Consider the following 20,885-nt stretch of genomic DNA (forward strand, 5'->3'; position numbering starts at 1 on the left):
TCTAACTTCACAGCTGTACTTTAATTATTTTTAAATCACTAGGCTGTCAATAACAGATTGCCATTTCTTTCCTTTTATGTGACAAATAAATTGGAACTAGGTGGAGTCGGTCACAAATTGTTCCCATTTTGACAGCAACAATCAACTATTAATTTTGATGAGATAATCTAGATGAAAATACTTATGAGTATCAATTGATTATCCACATACCCTTCCTCTTGGTCTTCCATCGCACTATCAGCTACCTATGGCATTTATCACTGAACCAGCAGCATGATTAGAGATTTGAAGTTTGTTTTTTTTTTTTTTTTAAAAAAAGCACACTTGATTCAATATTGAACAACTCTACCTACTGATCTTTCAGTTGCTTCACAGCATCTAAAAAGGCTTAGAATCCACTCTCCGTATAACAAACGTTTATTCAGAAACAGATAATACATTATCTTCTCCAACCCTAACAGTTCTCCTCCCTCCCCCCAGTTTTTATTAAAACACAGGTGTTTGGTGGGTGATCTAGGGAAGGGGAACAACAGCTGTCTTAAGTCCCCTCCCCTACTAACATCTGCTGTTCAAACAAAGCACCCTACCAGAAATGGTGCCGTTGATTTCCAAACCAAAGAGAGTACTCTGGAAAAACAAGTCCTGCCAAGTTCTCAGTTATCTCCATGGCTAAAAGGGATACAGTGAGATAAGGAATGGTTTGCACCAGCTAGATAGAGCTCATACAGAACAAGAAAGCAAAAGAAACACAGGGCTGACCAAGAATCGGGACCTGGAGAATCTGGACCTACACCGATTACGGAAAGCTCACTGAAGTTCTGCAGACCTAAGCCGAATGGGTTAGGTTAATCTCCTAGCTAGAAGGATCAAATTCAACCCCCAACCAGCTTCTCAAAGTGGCTCTATCCTTTCCTCTCTTATAATACAATTTGAACTAATACAAACAAATGGAGCTACCGGGACTTCAAATATCCATGACGTTAATGCTGTACTACCAAAGGAGGTATTGGAAGTGCCACCTAGTGGCCTGTGGCTCATCACAGATGCTCACTGGCTGAAGTTCCATCCAAGTGTCTCCTCTCCAAGTGTCCCTTACACAGTGCTGCCCGCTCTCCTCCGAAACTTGCAGCAACGAAGCCCAGCGACCATCCTCCAAATCCAGTTCTGTGAGCAACAGGCCTGCACAGCAGCCAAGCATTGCCCAAATCATACCTCTTGAGAAAGTGATTTCTCCAGGGCAAGTGAAGACTGCTTCTTACGTGTTAGTATCTGAAAAAGGCCCCAGCTCCTTCCTTTTCATAAAAGGAGACTGGTTAGGTCAGAAGGTAAGAAAAAACTTGATGTCCCTGCATCAGCAGGAAGACGCAATACAGTCTACTGGGAATGAAACACTAGGATTTCCTCTAGCTCTGAACACAATCCTGGTTCTTATTTTTCAGTCGACACAGGAGAGAACAACTCAGCCTGACCCTACAGGGCTAATATGTTCACTGTACAAATGGCAGCGCCGTTTTTTCCCCCCGCCTCCATGTATTACCAGAGTTGAAGCATCCCTCCTGTAGCACAACGGGTGCTGCACGTGTGCTTATGTCCTTTGTGCCCGATGCCTCCATTGGCTGGCACACATGCTGGGAAGCTCAGTTTTTCACACTTCTCAATGTCACAGCTGCTGAGCAGAAAAATAGCCAGCAGTCAGCATGAAGCAGTATGCTACCAAATGCATACGAGTCAAAAGATGCAAGATGGCACTTCCTGTACGTGGCCACACCTGACTTCGTACCCAGTGCAGCAATTCTGGAAACAGTGTGTTGCTGTTGCCTGTTGAAAATCCAGGGGATGCACCTTTTAGTTACAGGTAGGACAGAAGAGAAGGAGATTGCCACCCCTTCCCTCAAAGTCTATGTGCACTTTTAATGGCCACTAAGGGCTTTGGAGTAAAGGAGGGAATTACATGGTATATGCTTAGTAATATATTACTGGCAGAAGGGAGAGGTTATTCTCTTGGAAAAAAAAATAGTGGAAGAAAACTCCAACTATGAAAACAGAAAATACACACACAAGAGGAGAACACTATTGTACAGTAAGGTAGCGATCATAGAAAACAAAAAAAACTTCAAGGCAGGCAAATGCAAACAACATCTGCACTCCTGCACTTTTCTCATTCCCCAACTTAATTGAGTTTTCCAGTCCACTGCTCGCTCCTCCTTCTCAGAGTTTGATCTTGAATTCTGTTGGCTGCACAGAGGAAGAGACCCCTGAGGATTTGAAGAGTGCCTTCAAGATGGTGTCAGGGTCCACCTCAGCTGGGGGATTTGACGCAGTGCTTGCACTTGTCCGGCGTGGTTCCCCTTCCTTCTTCACTGAAGGAGTATCGCTCAACCGCCTGCAATATAAAATAGAATTTAACACAACGCCCGTGTTTGCTGTTCTCAGTGTTCTTCCTTTCCCACATGTTCTTCCTTTCCCATATTTCCTTCCCTATCCCATATATTCCCAAATGTTTTAAATATACTTTCAGACACAAGAATATCCTGATCTCAGACTCATTTTGAACTCATTTCCAGGGCTGGGAACACTACAGAGTCAAACTGCACTCAGCGCAGAGAGCCCCAAACAAGAGGAGAATATTCAGGGGACAATAATTTGCCAGCAATTTTCCTCCCTTCCCCTCATATTCTCTTCAAAACAGAACGTGGAAGTGTGTTTGGTTCTTCCCCCCACGCAACAGGACACTTACAGCAATATAGGCTGGTCTGAGGTGATGACATTCCCATTCATGTGAAGGTTGCACTTCATTGGTTGACCTAAACAAAAACAAAGAGTCCTTATCTCAGAATCCCAGTAAGGAAAGACCCCAGAAATACCATGCAACGGTGTAAGCTACAAAGTTCCACATGCTGAGGAAACATGAGAAGGAACAGCTGATACATCTTTTGTTGCAAGATTACAAGGACAGAAGCATTACTAAAACACTCTGTACAATACGAAAAATTGCACCAAGAGAGCACATACAGATGGAAAGCCCTTAGCACATATGCAAGAGAATCTCCCATTAACAGCTAATTTCAGCCTATAACAAATGGCAGATAGATCCAGCTCCAGGAGTGCATTGTTTGAAGTTTATAGAGAAGCTGACACTGTTTTACAAGTCTCATTCAAAATGTCTTCGACCATGCCCTGAAACTTCTGCAAATATTAGTTTTACTTGTACTTTGCAAACTCTGCAAGCATGTACTGCCTTCCTAAAGGCTATCTACCTCTTGGCACTGGATTAGAAGTAACAGAAATTTCATCTGGAAGTGAGACCAGTGGAATCACTGGAAGCCTGCCTCTATCTCTGAGCATTCTTTTTTGGGGAAGAGATTCCAAACTGTGCTTATATCCAACATGCACATTACACTATTTAGCTTTTGGACCGATTTTCTGGCATCTTTCTTCTTGGTAGCATACGAGTAGCTGAGATACTTTGAAAAGTCTTTGTAAACTTATCTATCCTTGGTGCAACCCCGCTCAAACTTACCATCTAAGCATCTGTTGTTGTATTTCTTATATGCCGTGATTGCATCTTCTTTCTTCACAAAGACTACTTCAGCCACTCCTGGGTGCACCAGTCGTGCTCGCTTCAGAGCGCCACACACACAGAATAACTCCTACGGGCAGAGCGTTGGTCACGACCGCGGTCACATCAAAGGCACCACGCGAACCAGACAGACACAACGAGCGAGAAAGGCTCGGTTTCCTAATTACATCCCCACTCCTGTCCAGTAAACACATGGCAGAACCTGACAGCTGCCACTTGTCTTAACGTGTTTGCTATGTAACAAGTACTGGGCATTAGTAATACAGCTAACACAAGCAAAAAGGTAAGGCCAGCACTGTAAGGGGGAGCCTGGGTTGTTCTCTGCCTGCTGAGCATGGAAGGACCTAGGTAATTCGCATGGGGGCTTTAAGTTCAAGGAGAACACTAAGCATCGCTTAGGATGAAGTCTAAGTGATGTCAGGTAGCTCTAGAAATGGGATTTTCTACCATCTACTTGGGCATACATTAAAAAAAAAAAAAAAAAAAAAAAAAAAAAACAGTGAACAGCTCACCCCACCCTGCCTCCCCCCCCCCAAAATCAGGCAACACTCAACTTTTGCAATCATATTCACCACAGAGGGATTTATCAAAAGAGGTAGGGTAGGGGAAGGAAGCTTCATTCACCCAGAGCTGGGCAGTAAGCAACACTCACAACAATGTCTTCCTCAGTGACGCGAGGATGCAGGTTGTTTACAGTCATCTTTGTGCCTTCCAAGGGACTGAATGCCAGCTACCGACACAAACACATTACACGCAGACGGTCAGAAATGCAGCAAAGACAGCACAGCAAATAAAATAAACAAAAAAAAAAAGTCACTAAAAGGGTGCCTGGGCAAGTTTGTACACATGCATAAAAGAAAACTACCGCCTGTAATGGGAAATACCAATGCTTAGAAAAGCCCAGCTCATCTGAGAATGAAAAAAGAGCCTCTTTTTCATATCAACTTCTCTCTGAAGTAACTTTTCCTCTCCTGTTCCCAAGTATAACACTACCTTAATCTGCACACATACACAATGCTCACTAGTTGTGCCCATACTCCCTTCTAAGAGCACATCTAAGCTACATTCAGAACCAGCCTGGAAATCCGAAGTAGGGCTCCAGCCTCTCCAGAGCATGCTGAACTCAATCAATGTGCCTGGGAAGATCTGTACCCAGTACCAGGCAGTTTGGCAAAGCAATTCCAGGCAGGTTCTCTACAAATTGCCTGAGGAGGCTTGCCTAGATAGCAAGCTGCTGCTCTTGGAAGAATCCTGTTCTTTTTGCTAGCAGCAGAGGACAGAAGACTACACAAACTGATGTTAAAACCATATTCCTAGGGACATGGAAGCCACCAAAGGGTGTCCAGATGACAACTGCCATCTCCTGGTAACATCCACCTGCTTCCTCCAAGACCATGTGCTCCCTCCCATGCCAGAGAGAAAAATAAAAGAAGTGAGATGCACTGTCTGAGAATTCCCAGTCTCTCAAACGCTGGAGAAGAGGATGTTTAGACAGGTTTAAAATATTCATGAAACGGGTCGCAGCTATCAGAACAAGCCTGAAGGACTCCCAGAGGTAGCGGTGCGAGGCAGGCAGAAGCAAACCGCTCACAAATCCAACCAACAGCAAGCTTCAGATGTTTCAGAGGTTTCTCTAAGGATCATGTCCCCACTTCCCTGAGCTCACCTCCACAGGCGCTGGCTCTTTTGGAGGCTCCTCCTTTGTCACCAAGGTCCGGGACATGTTTGTCAAGGCCTTTGTCCGCATGGGGGAAGGAGGTGCAGGTGGAGCTGTGTACGTATCGTTCTGGACCACTTTAGTCAGGGGAACAGTCTTGGACAGAGAGAACTTATTGCCACTCAGCCCAGTCTACAGAAGGAGAAAAAGCATCTCTGAGAGCTGCAGGCGACAAAAGCAAGCCCATTTTTTCAAGCACAAGAGCATTACAGGCATGCATTAAGAACTTCACGTTCTTCCCAGTGTCAAAACCACGGCAGTGTTGGAGACTTTCAGCTGTGAGGCAAAAATCAACTGAAGGCTTTTTTGGCATGTTTACCTCGAAAGAGCACTTTTTAGACACACTTAAATTTTATACTTTTCTTAAGTAAACTTTAGCAGTGCCACTTGAATTTGGAAAACACCTTTTGTCCAAAGGTTCTCAAGTGGTTGACACAGCATACACAATTGCTCCTTTAGAGTAAAACTGAGCTCTCCTAGTGCAAACAGTAGTAGTTCTTCAGAAACACAGAGCTAGGGCACGTGAAGACTTGGAGCTGACTCTTCTACTCAGAGCTACCCAGGAAGTCTAAAGCCAGAATAAAAACTGTGCTTAGTATCTGCTGTGAAGCCTGGAGCTCTATTCTCAACACCCACACGAGAAAAGCCTGCGATTATCACTGCAGAAGATTGCCTGGGTGATGGGGAAGCTGCACTCATTTGCTCTCTTAAAACCACAGAATAATTTAGGACAAACCCACGTCCAACCCCCGTGTCTGAAACGGAGCTAACTTCAAAGACGCATCAAGTTGGCTCAGGGTCTCAGCCAGCCAAACTTCAGCACCTCTGAGAACAGATTTCACCTCTCCGGGTCCCTCTGCCAGAATCTGACCAGCCCCGAGAACTGCACAGTCCCTTCTTAGATCTAACTAGAACTTATCCCCAGCAAGCTGCCAAATAAGCTTTTGCATGGCAAGAGATTTCCTGCTTCGATGTCCAGTCTCTAGGAGCAGCAGAAAGCTTCCCTTGCTTGCCTGCTCAGACGAGATAGGTACAAAGCACTTTCCCAACAAGAAGAAAGTCGAGAGCTAACACACAGCAACCTGCTAGCACAGGAGAAAGCACACATTCTGGCTGCAAAAGGACTATAAAATCAATTAGCCTAAAAGGGAGCCTGTCCCAAAAATAACACTAGAAGCACTGACACAGAGAGAAGGGCAGGGTGCAGAGCAAACATTTCAGGGTAGAGCACCGTTTACATACTTTAAAAGAACATAAGCCCTGTAAAGCCACAGCCTGTGCGTCCACCCAATGTGAGCATGGCGTGGTGGGGACTGCTCAGATAATCCCTTACCGCGTTGTGCAGGAAACTGTTTGTGGTGGTGATTTTCATCTGTTTGCTAGGAAGGGGAGAGACGCTTTCATCATCATCTTCCATGTCATACAGACCCTGAAAAGAAGGAAGATAATAGTTTACAAGATGGTAGATCTACTTTAGACGTGATTTCTAAAATAAGCAATTTTCTCCTGTCTTCAGGCTTCTTCAGAACACACGCAGTAACAGAAGGAAATGGACACAGAATGGTTTGCGTTGGAAGGGACCCTAAAGACCACCTGGTTCCAACCCGTGCCCTGGGCAGGGACACCTCCCACCAGAGCAGGTTGCCCAAAGGCCCCTCCAGCCTGGCCTTGGACACTTCCAAGGATGGGGAATCCACACCCTCTCTGGGCAGCCTGTTCCAGCGCCTCACCACCCTCACAGTAAAGAATTTCTTCCTTATATCTAATCTCAACCTACCCTCTTTTAGCTTAAAACCATTACCCCTTACCCTATCACCACACTCCCTGCCAAAGAGTCCCTCCCCAGCTTTCCTGTAGGCCTCCTTTAGGCACTTGAAGGTAGCCACCAGAGCTCTCCTCGGAGCCTCCTCTATCAGCTCCAGCCCTCTGATCACCTTTGTGGCTCTCCTCCAGACCCACTCTAACAGGTCCACGTCCTTATGCTGGGAGCCCCAGAGCTGAATGCAGCACTCAGGTAGGGCCTCAAGAACAGAGCAGAAGGGGATTCACCTCCCTCACCCTGCTGGCCACGCTTCTTTTGATGCAGCCCAGGACACGGTTGGCTTTCTGGGCTGTAAGCACACATTGCCAGCTCGTGGTGTTTTTCATCAATCAGCACCCCCAAGTCCTTCTCCTCAGGGCTGCTCTCCACTCACACCCAGACTGGATTCACGTTTAGGATTGCAAACACGATGTTTGCATGTTTGGAAATGCACAACCACTTGGACTTTGCTCTTATCCTCACATCTAGAGGACAGAGAGCTGAGAGAATACCAGCCCTTTCCATAACGTCGGTGTAAGATCAAACTTCTTTTCCAGAGATGTGATTTCCCTACGTGTACTGCAGTCACCTACAGATTCCTCTCATCTCTAGACCTTACCAGCGCTGATGAAACCGCATTACTGGAATAAAGCCTTGATGGCTTATGTTTTAACACCCTTCCACCTTTAAAGTTGAAGCCTATGCATATATTTTTTGTAAAAGGAAGCAGATGCCTGTGGAATACAACTGAACTGAACGTTCCTCAGCACAGCACACGCCCGTCTGGCACTAGAAAACACCGCACTGTGAGGCTTACTGAAGAATTTGCTTCCCAGTTCCGCACAGCCCTGCCTCAAAATACTGAGGCTTACAACAATCCAAACGTTTTTCATAGTCTCTACTCAATAATATGTCTAAGAAAAATGTTTATACACATATGGCGCTGCCCAGAACATGGGAAGTCACAACTCCAAAGAGCTTCCCATTAATTCAGTAGGAAGGTGAAGAAAAACGAAGAGATCAGCAATGACAGCTTGAAAAATAAGTGGGTTTTCATGGCCAACAAGATCCTGGTTTATGAACAGGGAGGTTGTTATAATCACAGAAATGCTATGACAGAAGAAAAAGGGATGGTAGAACAGAGTCATGCAGAAAACTGGCAAAAACGCTAGGCAGGAGGACAATGGAGTTGAGTTAAAGCCAGTGAAACAGAGTCAAGGCATCTGGTAACGAGGTCAGAATAACGAAGACACTTTCTGAAGTGATAGCACCTGGGATAGGTGAGGGCAGCAGGTCAATGAAGACATGAACAGCTCAAGTTACCATAATCAAGGCATGAAATAAACATGACATGGTAGTGTCAGTGCCAGTTCTCCCATATTTCATGCCACAGTTTATGCATACAGACATACAAAATAAAATAAGTAATAGGATAATTCCTTTGAAAGAGCCCAAGGTGGTAAGGTAGCCAAATGCTCTGGGGCCACAGCAAAGGCCTTTAAAGCTGATCCCAAGAGAGACAGCACGGATTCTAGAGTTTTCCTCAGACAAAGCCTGCTTGATATAGTAATGTTGACAGTACATCAAAAAAACAGTTAAAATCATTCATCATCAGGTTTCCAGCAGGGACCCACAGCTGGGGTTTCACAGGAAGGTACCACCCTCTCCCACCTCGCTGCGTAACAACATCCACTCCGTGAAGAGGCTGCCAGGATGCTGAATCAAAGCACCCAACACCTGGACTCAACGTTGTATCAGCAAAGCATTTAGGGAAAGACATTACGGCTAGAGGTCTTGGTCTCTGGAAAAAACATGTTCTCGTAATAAGAAATGGCAATTCCTACACTGTATTCATGTAACACACCAGGAATCAAGTTCGGTTAGACTAAATGAAAGCCTCAATTACCACGAAGGTATCTCACTGCGCTAGAACAAAGAGCCAAGCTGTCAGAGACCTCATAAAGTTTCTCTTCTTTCCTACCTCGAATTCTCTTTGCACCCACCAATGTTCACGGCCACCTTCCTGCCCCCTCAGTTGCCCACCCCACCCCTCAAAAACAAGGGTTAAATTAAGAAGAGCACAGAGTGGGCACACACCTGCTTGTGTGTATGGTTGTTCACCACGTTGATCCTCATTCCTGCTGGATGAGAGTGTCCAGGGACTGGAGCTTTCTGCTACGGTTAGAGGGAAAGAACCAAAGCGTTAAACACTGCAGTCCACCAGATCGCCATTTGGAGAGCCTGGCGCCGTTCATTGATCCCCTGAGATCACTTACATGAGACACTCTCCAGCTCTGGAAACATGCTACACCGCAGTATTAAACAACATCTATGTCTCCTGTGATATGTGCACAATGAGACACCTGCACTTCATCAAAGAAATTAAAACCCAAGGCCACACAGATAAGCTTTGATTCAAATTACTTGAGTTTTAGTTCAAGTTTAGTGGGAAAGAGATTTATTTTCAGCTCCAGCAGCACTGATTAGATTTTTATTGCTGCAAATACGAAACCCGAATGGTGTAAATCAGTAAGAAAGCTCCTCTTCTATCACGTTACAGAGAACCAGAAGAGAGCTATTTCCATTAAGCTCAGCAAGTTGGGACACAACACTATTTAGCTGGTCAGTTCCATTTCATAGCAAATAAAGTCACTTCACACTAGAGCTGGAATAAACTGTACTGGAATAAAGTGATGCACAGGGTAGTGTACCTGACCCTCCTGCCATCTCGTGTGTTAGCCTGTGAAACAAGGAAACCACGACACGCAGGGAACGGAGCTGCACTAATAAGCAACCAGAAGCAACCCGCAGCTACCTCAAAAATGCCTCCGTGGTATTTGAAAAAGCTGGAAGCTGTCAACTACAGAAAACAACGTTTCGCAAAAACAGTAAACGCAGTAAGAATTTCAGATTTGCATTTTCTCTAGAAGAACGGTTTATAGCACAGCACCCTCATGTTTCAATTTGCTAGTTCAAAGACAGTTCAGTTTGATTCTGTTCCCACAACTGGAACACAGAGGAGGGCCACTGGCAATTTAGAATTGAAACAAGTTATAAGGTAACACTTACATGCATGGTTTTGTCCACAGTCTTAGTCACCACACCATTCTACAACATTTTATGGCAACATGCTAACAAGCACTGTAGGTCAAACCAAGTGATTAAAAAAAATAAAACCCAGTCAGGTCAGAGCACCTTGCTGCTGTACCCAGCCTCCAAATGCTATTTAACTCCTAGACTTTCTAGCAAATGTGCAGCTCCTAATGGTGATTTGGCAGAAAAGGCCAGAATGAGGATGAATTACCCTGCTAAGTTGAGGCTATTGAACAGACCGCTCTATAGCTCTGTGATTAGCTCTTCTGACTGCCACAAGAATCCTTCCTCAGGCCAGCCTTTCACTCCCAGCCTGGCATCTGAAGACGCCAAGGGGCAGTTTTCTGCTGAGCAGAAAGACTCATCCAGGCTTCCAAACTGATGAGGACAGCAAATGTCCTGGTGCAGACAGGCACACGGGACCTTCAGGAGGCAGGAAAGAAAAAGAGGTAGACTGGGAGCTTGAGTTATGTCCTTGCAATGTGCTTGAATAGGTGAGGAACGCAAGGGCTCCTCAAACAGCAATCCTGAGGGGCTGAACGGAAACTTCTAACTCTACTCACTGTGTGTAACACATGGAGCTCAACAGGAGCTGCTAGCCTGAGAAGTTAAATAAGAATGAACGGTCTCTTGCAAAGAACAGTGGCATAAGAACAACAAAAAAAGTGTATGTTTTCTTTGCATTTTAGCTGGGGAAGAAAGACTATTTAACAGCTCAAGATAAGTATTCTAGTGCTGACAGGAGCACTGCTTTGGTCTTTATTGGGCCTAAAATTTAAATAAAACCTTAAAGGGAAGCTTGGATTCTCCAACAAGACCTAAAAAGCTGGAAGGACATGAAAAAGCCTGAATCCTGCCCTACAGTGTTGTAAACAAGGGAACATATTCATGCAACTCTGCCACTGGACTGCTGCAGAATAACCGAGGGGCTCAGAGATGGCTTGCTTGACCTACTTGGATCGTTTTGGTGATTTTCACAGCTGGATTTACTGTCCCCATAGCTGGGCTGATAGCAGCTGGAGTGTTCCTTTTTAAACTGATCTTCTCTCTGGCATCCACCACTTTGGTCACCTTTTCAGCAGCAACACTTTGCTGCTTACGGGAATTCAACATCTCCCGAGCATCCTGCACCTTCCCTTTTATTTTGAACCGAGCGTCCTTTTGAACCAGTTTTTCCCGAGCATCTTTAACCCCCAGTTTGTGCCGGGCATCAGTGAGGCCGATCTTCTGTCGGGCATCAAACGTCCGCTGGAAGTTGACGGCTGGTGACGATCTACTCAGAAGATTTTGCTGGATCCCAATGCGAGATCTGACACCTCCAAATACTGGCCTCGTGTTAAGCCTGAAAAAAAAAAAAAAAAAGGTTCAGACATTATAAGGCGTGATACTGTATTGTTGTGGTTTAACCCGGCCGGCAGCTAAACGCCACACAGCCATTTGCTCACCCTCCCCCCTCCCTCTCTGGGATGGGGGAGAGAAATGGGAAAGCGAAGCCTGTGGGTTGAGATAAAGACAGTTCATTAAGACAGGAAAATAATAACAATAACAACAACAATAATAATGATGCTAATAGTACTACTACTACTAATGTGTATGGAATAAGTGATGCCCAATGCAATTGCTCACCACCCACTGACCAATGCCCAGCCTAACCCCAAGCAGCCAGCCCCCCCCACCCCAGCCAGCCACCCCTATATCTTGTTCAGCATGACACCCTATGGTATGAAATACCCCTTTGGTCAGTTTGGGTCAGCTGTCCTGGCTCTGTCCCCTCCCAGCTCCTGCTGCACCCCCAGCCTGCCCGCTGGCAGGACAGAGCGAGAAGCTGAAAAGTCCTTGGCTTGGTGTAAGCACTGCTCTGCAACAATTAAAACATCAGCGTGGTGTCAACATTCTTCTCATCCTAAGCCAAAACGCAGCACCAGACCAGCTACTAGGAGGAAAATTAACTCTATCCTAGCTGAAACCAGGACAAGTATCCACAGAAGTTATCTGCTACTGCTTAGAAAAGCTCACGATTACTGCACAGACCAGGTTACCTGTCCTAATACAGCCCTTAAACTGTTTTATGCTGGATTTTACTTTGCTTGTAAATAGCTAAAGAACTATTTGTCAAAAGTCCTTAAGCTCACATTTAAGAACTCAAGTAAAGGCCTGACTTCATCTGTGCTAAAAACCAACTACAGTTAAACAAAATTCATCAAAAACTTAGGTACTTCAGGGAACTCTTTGAAGACAAACAGAAATAGATTTTCTAGCATTAGGACTGGGCAGCTCCATTCAAACATCTCTCGTAGTACAATCATGGGCCTTGAAACAAAGAAAGCGGGGAGCTATACGTCTGATTTCAAGAAATCTGGGCAGCAAGCTCACAGCCTTGGGACTGTAGGAGGCGTGGATTCCAGAATGCACAAGTACAGGCACCATTCTTAGCTCAAAGCCGCTAGTTCCCAAACCGTGGAACACTTAAGAATGCTTTAAGAACACTTACAAGTACGTCATCACCATTGCAAAATGGAGCACAGAAGCTAATAGTCCAAGCAGCCTGTTACGCAGTGAAGCAGAAACTAGCTTCCTATTACAGGTCTGATTTACTTGTCCAAAATTTCCCCTAAAAGGAAGTAGCTCATCTAATTTTTTAATACTGGTCTTTCTTCAAGTATTTCGTAAAGTTTTAGAGTTTAGTTTTTGTAAAGAAACCCCTTTAATTGGGCTTTTTTTTTTTTTTTTTTTGTAAAGATGACAAAAATGTAAGCAATTTTAAAGCTATAATAGTGGAAAATATTCTTGATGTCATTTTTTTAATTCCAAGTAAGCTACAGTACTATAGCATTCATCTGCTTTTGGAACCATAACACACAGCACTATAGCCTAAAATTAGGTAGCTGGAAGTTGTTTTAGTACCTAAAAGGTACTAAATTCACTGTCATGAATTCAAATGATGATCCAATTCACATTCTCCATATAGCTTTCTATCAGTATTTCCTGATCTAACCCTATCTTGGCATAATTTGCCATCGTGTATTTACAGAGGAGAGATGTGTGGAGAAGAGATGAAACAGCCTGAGACCCAACACCCACTTCCATGGCTCTGTTCTTGCCGCGCCCCAAACTGGAAAGCTCAGACTGGGGTCCCGCTGTGTTACCCAGCTCAGAAATCCTACAGCTGCTCTCTCGTACAGCCAAAGCACAGCAGCTCCACGAGACAGGACTGCTACCAAGACCTTTTGTTAAAATATATCCAGAAGAACACAAAAGTGTAAATGCATCCATAAAGCAACAGCCACAAACAAGACTTCCCTTGCTGTTTTAAAACATTAACATAGCAAAGCAGAAAGCAGTTGGCTAGAGTGCTGCAGAGGATTCATGAGTGTTCCTTTTAATATGCGTAAAAGAAGTCAAAGTAAAACCAGAAATATGTGTATCAGCATTTAAATCAGAATTAGACTGTAAACAACACGCATAATGAAATCAGTTAGGAAACTCTGTACTGAAGATTATACCTCCTCTGAAGGCTTTGTTTACCCTAATAAGCAACTCTTCTCTGGAGAGAACTGACAACCCTGTAACAGCACAAACAGTTTGAGCACTTTGTGCCATGGCACCCGAAATGCAAGGGAATCTCAAACATCTGATTTCCTTTCAAATACTATGAGCTCTGACTCATTTATTACACAAAAATGGCATTTCGTGGGCAGGGATATTTTATAGTTGAAGATTTTTCAGTTATCATTTTGTCTAGATTACTAAAGAGCACGTAATATAATCAGACAAGTTTGTTGGGTTTGCCCAGCCTTCCCAAAGGCACGTCAGCTACCTGAGACGTTTTACAAAGCAAGCTAAGTGTGCCAAGTGAAATTCGAGGTGCGGGAACTTGAGGGATTACTGCTTGGCAGGGACATTCCCTGGAAGGAAGGAGAGCGAAGGGGGAGCTCGAGGAAGGCGCAGGGAGCCGCGGCGCGCCCCGAGCTGCACCAGGCGGCTGCCAACATGGAGGGCAGCGGGAATGAAGGCGCACAGCCCTGCGCGGGCCGGGGCTGGCCGTGCAGCCCTCGAGGTACCACAGGTCCAGAAGGGACGGGAACCAGCCGGTCTCTCCTCAGCGAGGAACGGGCCCAACGGTCCCAACGGTCCTAACGGTCGCCCGAGCCCTCCTCGCCTCACAGACGGGCCCCGCGCGCCGGCCGCCGCCCCCCCGAAGGCCCGGCCCCGCGGCGGGCAGCGGCCTCGCGAGCTGGAGGCCCGGCAGGGGGAGCGGGGGAGGCGCGGGGCAGCCCCGGGGAGCCGCGGGCGGCGCCTACCTGCCCTTCCCCGCCACGCCGCGCTTCCGTATCAGCTCGTCCAGCGACAGGTCCGCCATCTTGTCGCGGGGCCCAGCGAGGAGACGCAGCCAGCGAGCCCCGGACGTGACATCACACCCCTTCCGGCACTTCCCCCCCGCCCTTCCCCATCCCCGCGCCTCAGTGAGAGGATGCCCGCCCCCTCCCCAGCCCCGCGGTCCCACAAGCCCTAGCGGCGCACCGACGGCTCATTTGCATACGGATTGTAAGACGACACGGCGCTGTTTGGACCAAAAAATACTTTTTTTTTAGCTCAGAATGGCGCAAAGAGAGGATATAAGAACAGAGCAACACGGATATAGCCGGTTCTATCCAGAGTAGCGAGGGAGAGGTTCTCGCCCTGACCTCCAGAGGTATCGCGCAGAGCCCTCCCCGCGAGCCGCAGAAGGTCCCGTCATGCCTTAAACTTATGAGTAAGGAAAATAACGACCCGGGGTGACGCCCGGGTCCTCACTGCTGATGTGAGAGGAATTTTTGCGCGGGTACAGGTCGCCCCAGGGTGACCCGCTTACTTCGCGGGATGCCCGGGAGCCGCGATCTGCCCGACCCTAGTGCTTCACGTGATAACGACAGACACGGACCCGGCCCTGCCGCCATATTGTGTGGGACTTGAGGGGCCCTGGGGGGCGGCTGGGCAACAAAAAATACCCAAACAAAAAAATAACCCCGCTGTTGCAACAGCACGTTTCGAGCACATTCCTGTAACCTTAAGAGCAGCCCCCGTGGTTCAGACTTAAAGCATCTCTCCGGTGTGTTCCCCCCCTGCAGGGAGACAATAGGGTCGGGAAGGTGCGCACTAGTGTCAGGCCCGTCACCCTGCACCTGTGCTGTTTCCCCAAATACAAAAAACTCATCTGCGTCGTTTGTGGAGTATTTGTACTCCTCCAGGAGGTAAAAACCCAAGTGAACCAAAGCAGACCCTGTAAGCCAACACTCAGGGAAGAATTAGAACAGAACAAGCACTCACAAATGCAGAGTGGCAAATCCAGATGCTTTCTGTCTTGTTTCCTACTCATTTGCCAATGATTCCTAATACCAGATTTTGTTTTTCAATCGCTCCTGATAATTTTATGCATCTTTTGTCAAAACCCCTAAGTTTTGCTGCTGAGCAATAGCGATCAGATGAGAGCCTGTCCTTTTGTCTGTGCAGTGAGAATTGTTTTCCCCTGTAAACACCCCTTTTATGTAAACACACACTGAAATTCCGACATTTTATTGCCGCTCTGTGTGTTAGATCATTCTGCAGTCCTTCCATCACTTTCATGACCCCAAATAATTTCACATCAGCAAACGGTAATCTCCTGGCTCACCCTTTTTAAAGACTACTCACAACAATGTTAAACATCACAGGTCCCAGCACAGACCCCAGCCATACTCCACTTGTGGCTTTTCTTCATTTACCCTTCCCCTCTCTTTCCTGGTTTTTAGCTAATCATTTATTCATGACAGGCTGTCTCTCATCCCGTGACTGCTTAGATGCTTTGAAAGCCTGTGGTGAAAGATTTTTTCAAAAGCTTTGAGAAATCCAGGGGGATTAGACCAACCAAGTAGTATGCTCCTGCTTGCAGACTTCTCAAAGAAACGCACAGCTTTGGAAGTCTTTGTACAGAAACCATGCCAACTCTTCCCAAGTAGGTCATATTCATCTAGCACCCACTGATTTCCCCCCTGTGCTCTCTTACAGCACCTTATATACCTTAGCTCTTGGCTACAGAGCACGTTAAAAAGGGAAAAGTACAGGCTGTAGCTCCCCCCACTTCTGGCTGTGTGACTTACACAGGGTCTCTTGGCTGGGGGTTAGTTTCTTGCCATGAGACATGACAAGCTCGGCTTTCACCGTTCTCTCCCAGTTCCCTCTTTCAGCTGTGAATGAGAAGTCAAATATTTGCTTGGGGAAGGGCCCAGGCCTCCCTTCCCTTCTGATGACACAGAAATATTTTGTATGAAAGCAATCGAGCAATTCTGTAATTAAACTCAAGAGGGAACTAGCTGCTGCTTGGGTAATTTTTCTATGTCAGGTTTTGTACAGTGAAGCAGAACCCTAATAACTAATAACAATCTCCTGGCTTACTACATTTTCCTTTTTTTTCTGTCCAGTTTGAAGGTAGAGAGACATTAATGCTTTTGGAGGTTACACTAGAGATGTCAGTTAATATAAGGTTGAGTTCTCTCTCTTGTTTATCTCTATAAACACTTATTTATTAATATGCATGCTATCTAGCAGGCACAAACTCTATTCTTAAAAATACAAACAAAGAGAAAGGGCCAGATTTGGGATTAGTTTGGAATACAGCAAATATTTGCAGAAATAATGGGATATTCTTATTGTGGTAAACGTTTAAATGACCAGCAAATGTGCAACCCTGGTTATTTTTTCAACTTCTCTTTTCTCTGCTGCAGTCCTTCAGTTATTTGCGTTGGATGTAATCCAGAAGAGAGCAGGACGTGTCAGGGTTAGAAGCTGGCACACTGCGTGCTGCGCCTGGGCAATTGAGCCTGAGACCTCCTTATTTTTGACTTTGTGTGTATATATATCTATCTATCTTTGTATATACATATATATATTTGTGTATACATATATATATATATATAAAACTGTGAGCACAAAACCCTTTTTTCCTTTTTTTTTTTTTTTTTGACTGGCATGAGATTTTAGTTAAGCTTTACATTTGCCTTGCTTTGAAGTTCTGCAATGATTGTGAATGAAACTTCTTACACATCCATCATAGGTTGAGCACACTGCTTTTTGTAACTGTTTTGCCTGTCTGTTATAATCTGTTGCTTTTATTTAATGTCTCATTAAAGAGAGTCTCTTTTCAAAGTATTTTAAATTTTGAGCTTTATTACTGAGTAAGCGTATATTACTAAAAATTATGCAGCGAGCTACTTGACACACCTATTTAAAGGGAAATCAGTTCCGCTTTTTTAGTGCTGTTCTTTTACTTTCGATTTCAGTTGATGTTTCTGCAGCAAGCAGCCCTTTTGGTTTGTTTAATGGTGTACTTGAGCAGAATATGCTCAAATTTTAGTCCAAATTTTGAATCCTTTGTGGGTAGGATGAAGAAACATTAGCAAGCAGAACCTGCTTCCAAAATTAGCCTGACAAATTGAAGAACTATCTGGGAAGGTATGATACTATTCAGTTAGGGCAGATACTATTCAGTAAAAGGCTGTATATTCAATGTCAGTTATACTGGTTTGTCCAAGAAGAATTTCCACATGGAGACACCTACCACTAATTTCATTTTTAAGAAGCTGGACAAAGACTGTCTTTGTTCTTTAAAACCTGCTGGTTATTGCTAGTATTACATTTAAACCTTAGCAGTTCTTTTTACGTTTTTTCCATCTCTTTTTTTTTTTTTTTTAATATTTATTCTTCAATCTAATCATAGATGGGAACTTTTTAACTTTATAGTGATTCCCTGGCTGTAATTGCAGGGCTCTTTCACTTCATGGCGTTTGTGCCCTTTTTGTCAGTTGTTCCCAGTAACCAGAACCCACTGGCAATGCCTGCAGCAGCTGCTCACTAAGCCCAAAGAGTCCCACCAGTCTGCCGTGCCTTCCCTTATTAAAGAGAGACGTGATCACTACGTCTCTCTAGACGTATACTAACTGCACAAACACTGTCCTTACTTAGCTAAGTACAAAGAGCTCTGTTGCCAACCAGAGGTGTCTTTCTTCTTTCAGCTGATTTTTTCCTCCTCAAAGTTTATTTTTTTATTAATATTAAACTCCATTACTGATGTGGGCATATATTCCAGCCTTGAAAGCACAGCCTTGAAGTGAAGTGGAAGTGAAGTGTTTTCACTGAAGTGAAAACAAATGGAAGAAGCCAAGCAATAATCTGTTTAGCATGTTAGAAATGTTTAGGTCCCTGATCTTCATGATTGCCTTCAGAGTATGTGGTCAAGAATGTAATCCAAACCAATCTTAAAAGAGGAGCTTTAGTCCTCTTCAGTTCCTCTGTTCCACTGTTGCCTCTGCTTTGCCCATGTGTGTCAGGAGCATCCTAAATCAAGTAATCACTCAAAACTAAAAGCCAGTGGTGTAGTGGTTTCCATGCCTATGGAGATAAAAACCGTTCACTGTTTTAGTCCTTAAAAAATAAATAATGAGAGCTGTGCAGTGCCCCTAGGGACATGAGTCAGTAGGCAAAACCACATGACTGAAATACATCCCAGGGACCTCACCCAGTATCTGCACTAATAGCATTGATGAGGTACTTCTAACGATCTAAGTGGGGCCCGCTGGATACTCACAAAGCTGTCTCATGCCTCCTTCCAAGAGCTGAGCCTCCTGGATTCTGGCTGCACCACTTTCTTGTAACGGGTAGCAGGACTTGCTCAGAGCCAAACATCTCCTTTCACTGTCTCTCTCCACCTGTCTGAACCAACGAAGCCTGGTCCTTTCCAGCTATCAGAAAGTAAGAGACTGAGTGACAAGAGACAAATCCCAAGTGCTGACTGCCCTTGCACTGTGCACATCCTTTAGCCTGCTCTCTTCTGTACCCTTGCTGTTATTTTATGGAGTGCATGGGGCATTCCTGTTGCAAGTCATATCAAGGTCCAGAATGTGAGACAATCTGTGAGTGATGTCCCAGGGTGGCTTTGTCCCATCTTACATACACCTCCAGGGCTGCCAAGCTGTCAGAATAATGGGAGAAATACCTAGATGCCTAGACTAATGGAAAAAGACAAGACAGTGTAACTTGTTTTTTGGACCTCCAATCTCTTCTGCAGAATTTATTGTGACTTTGTCCTTTATGCCCCAGAACATCAAACTGATCACCAATTGCTTTTTATTTGAATGTGCTCAGTGTGACAAGACACTGCAAACATGTCTAAGGCATCTGAAGAAGAGCTGTGGCTCGCTGCCCTGTGTGTTCTCTTACCAAAGCTCACTGCATGTGTGAAATAAATAGAAAGGAGTCACACAGAGAGGGAAAGGTCAAACCACAGCAAACAGCTAAGCAGACTTCTGTGGATTATAACTACTGGCATAGTTTTCCTCTGATGGAAAATATACTGCTTTCCAGAAACTCGGTCTCCTTGGGTTAGGGAGCAATAGATGGCAGCTATGCACAAGGTTATGAGACCTCAGACATCATAGAATCACAGACTATCTTGAGTTGAAAGGGACCCACAAGGTCATTGGGACCAATTCCTGGCTCCATGCAGGGCAACCCAAAAATCAAACTATTCATCTGAGAGTGTTGTCCAAATGCTTCTTGAACACCCTCAGGCTCAGTGCTGTGACCACTGCCCTGGGGAGCCTGTCCCAGTGCCCGACCACCCTCTGGGTGCAGACCCTTTCCCTAACCCCCAGCCTGACCCTCCCCTGTCCCAGCTCCATGCCGTCCCCTCGGGTCCTGTCGCTGTCCCCAGAGAGCAGAGCTCAGCGCCTGCCCCTCTGCTCCCCTCGTGAGGGAGCTGCAGGCCGCCATGAGGCCTCCCCTCAGCCTTTGGGCTGTACAAACCAAAGGACTTCAGCTGCTCCTCTTATGTCTTGCCCTCTAGACCCTTCACCATCTTTGCGGTTTTCCTTTGGTCACTTTCTGATGGTTTTATGTCCTTCTTATACTATGGTGCGCCAAACTGCACTCAGTACTTGAAGCGAGGCAATCACTTCCCTCGACCGGCTGGCTATACTGTGCTTGATGGGCTGTGTTCTTCCCAATGACTTAGCTAATGCGGTGTAAGACCAGAAGCATTGAGTTATGGGATGTTGCTGCTTCAGAGCATGGGGCATAGAGAGCAGGAGCAGAGATTCTCCGAGTCAGAATAGTGACGGGCTTGGGCAGGAGGAGACAGAAGCAGGATGCTTTCCATTTACCTGTCCCAGCGGGCCTTGCAGTTCACTGGCATGCAAGCTGAATAACAAGGTCCATACAACAGCCTGAAGAGACACCTCTTATGAAGACCCCTGAAACTGAGGAATGCTTCAGTCTGCTGCACTGGTTATGTTATTATTCAACATTATGTCTCCATAGTACGAGCTAACCTTTACCTCTTTCGCTTCAGTGAGGATACAGCAAAACTATTTTCTTAGTCAAGTGGAACATTGAGTAGACTGCTGATGTTTTGAATAATATTTCTACCAGGATATGAATGATATTAATTTTTATTTACATTGAATTTTTGCTGGGAACAGGCTCTTCTCCCTCTCAGGACAACAGAAGGGAAGAGAACACCTAGGCTGGATCTTTGGTGGGAGCAGACAGACAGATCTCCCACCAAAGTCTGAGGGACTGAGGTGGCAACCAGTTACATCCCACAGAGCTGAAAAAAAGCCATTGTGCCTCAGCTCCAGGAATAATCCTGCATCACTGTTGGGATGATAGTGTAAAAATGGAAT

At 45.4% G+C, this 20,885-nt stretch overlaps 1 protein-coding gene and 1 non-coding gene across 3 annotated transcripts; one reads left to right on the forward strand and one right to left on the reverse strand.

Moving 5' to 3' along the window:
• Positions 1-282: 282 nt before the first annotated feature.
• On the reverse strand, positions 283-14,604 carry POLDIP3 (DNA polymerase delta interacting protein 3). Of its 2 annotated transcripts, none has more exons than XM_032192416.1 (9): positions 14,493-14,604; positions 11,146-11,533; positions 9,196-9,270; positions 6,631-6,726; positions 5,247-5,429; positions 4,233-4,310; positions 3,521-3,650; positions 2,738-2,804; positions 283-2,383 (listed from the first exon to the last, which is right to left on the reverse strand). In XM_032192416.1, exons 1-9 carry the CDS (start codon positions 14,549-14,551, stop codon positions 2,209-2,211), a joined length of 1,251 nt encoding a protein of 416 aa, XP_032048307.1. In that variant the 5' UTR covers positions 14,552-14,604; the 3' UTR covers positions 283-2,208. The 2 variants fall into 2 exon arrangements, with proteins under 2 accessions (XP_032048307.1, XP_032048299.1); XM_032192408.1 differs by having other exon boundaries at positions 9,196-9,273.
• A 323-nt stretch (positions 14,605-14,927) lies between these two features.
• LOC116485217 lies at positions 14,928-15,076 on the forward strand. Its single transcript, XR_004252820.1, has one exon. It is a non-coding gene; the product is annotated as a U12 minor spliceosomal RNA (small nuclear RNA).
• The last annotated feature ends 5,809 nt before the right edge of the window (positions 15,077-20,885 follow it).

Source organism: Aythya fuligula, chromosome 1 (assembly GCF_009819795.1).
Source record: "Aythya fuligula isolate bAytFul2 chromosome 1, bAytFul2.pri, whole genome shotgun sequence".
Lineage (NCBI taxonomy): Eukaryota > Metazoa > Chordata > Aves > Anseriformes > Anatidae > Aythya > Aythya fuligula.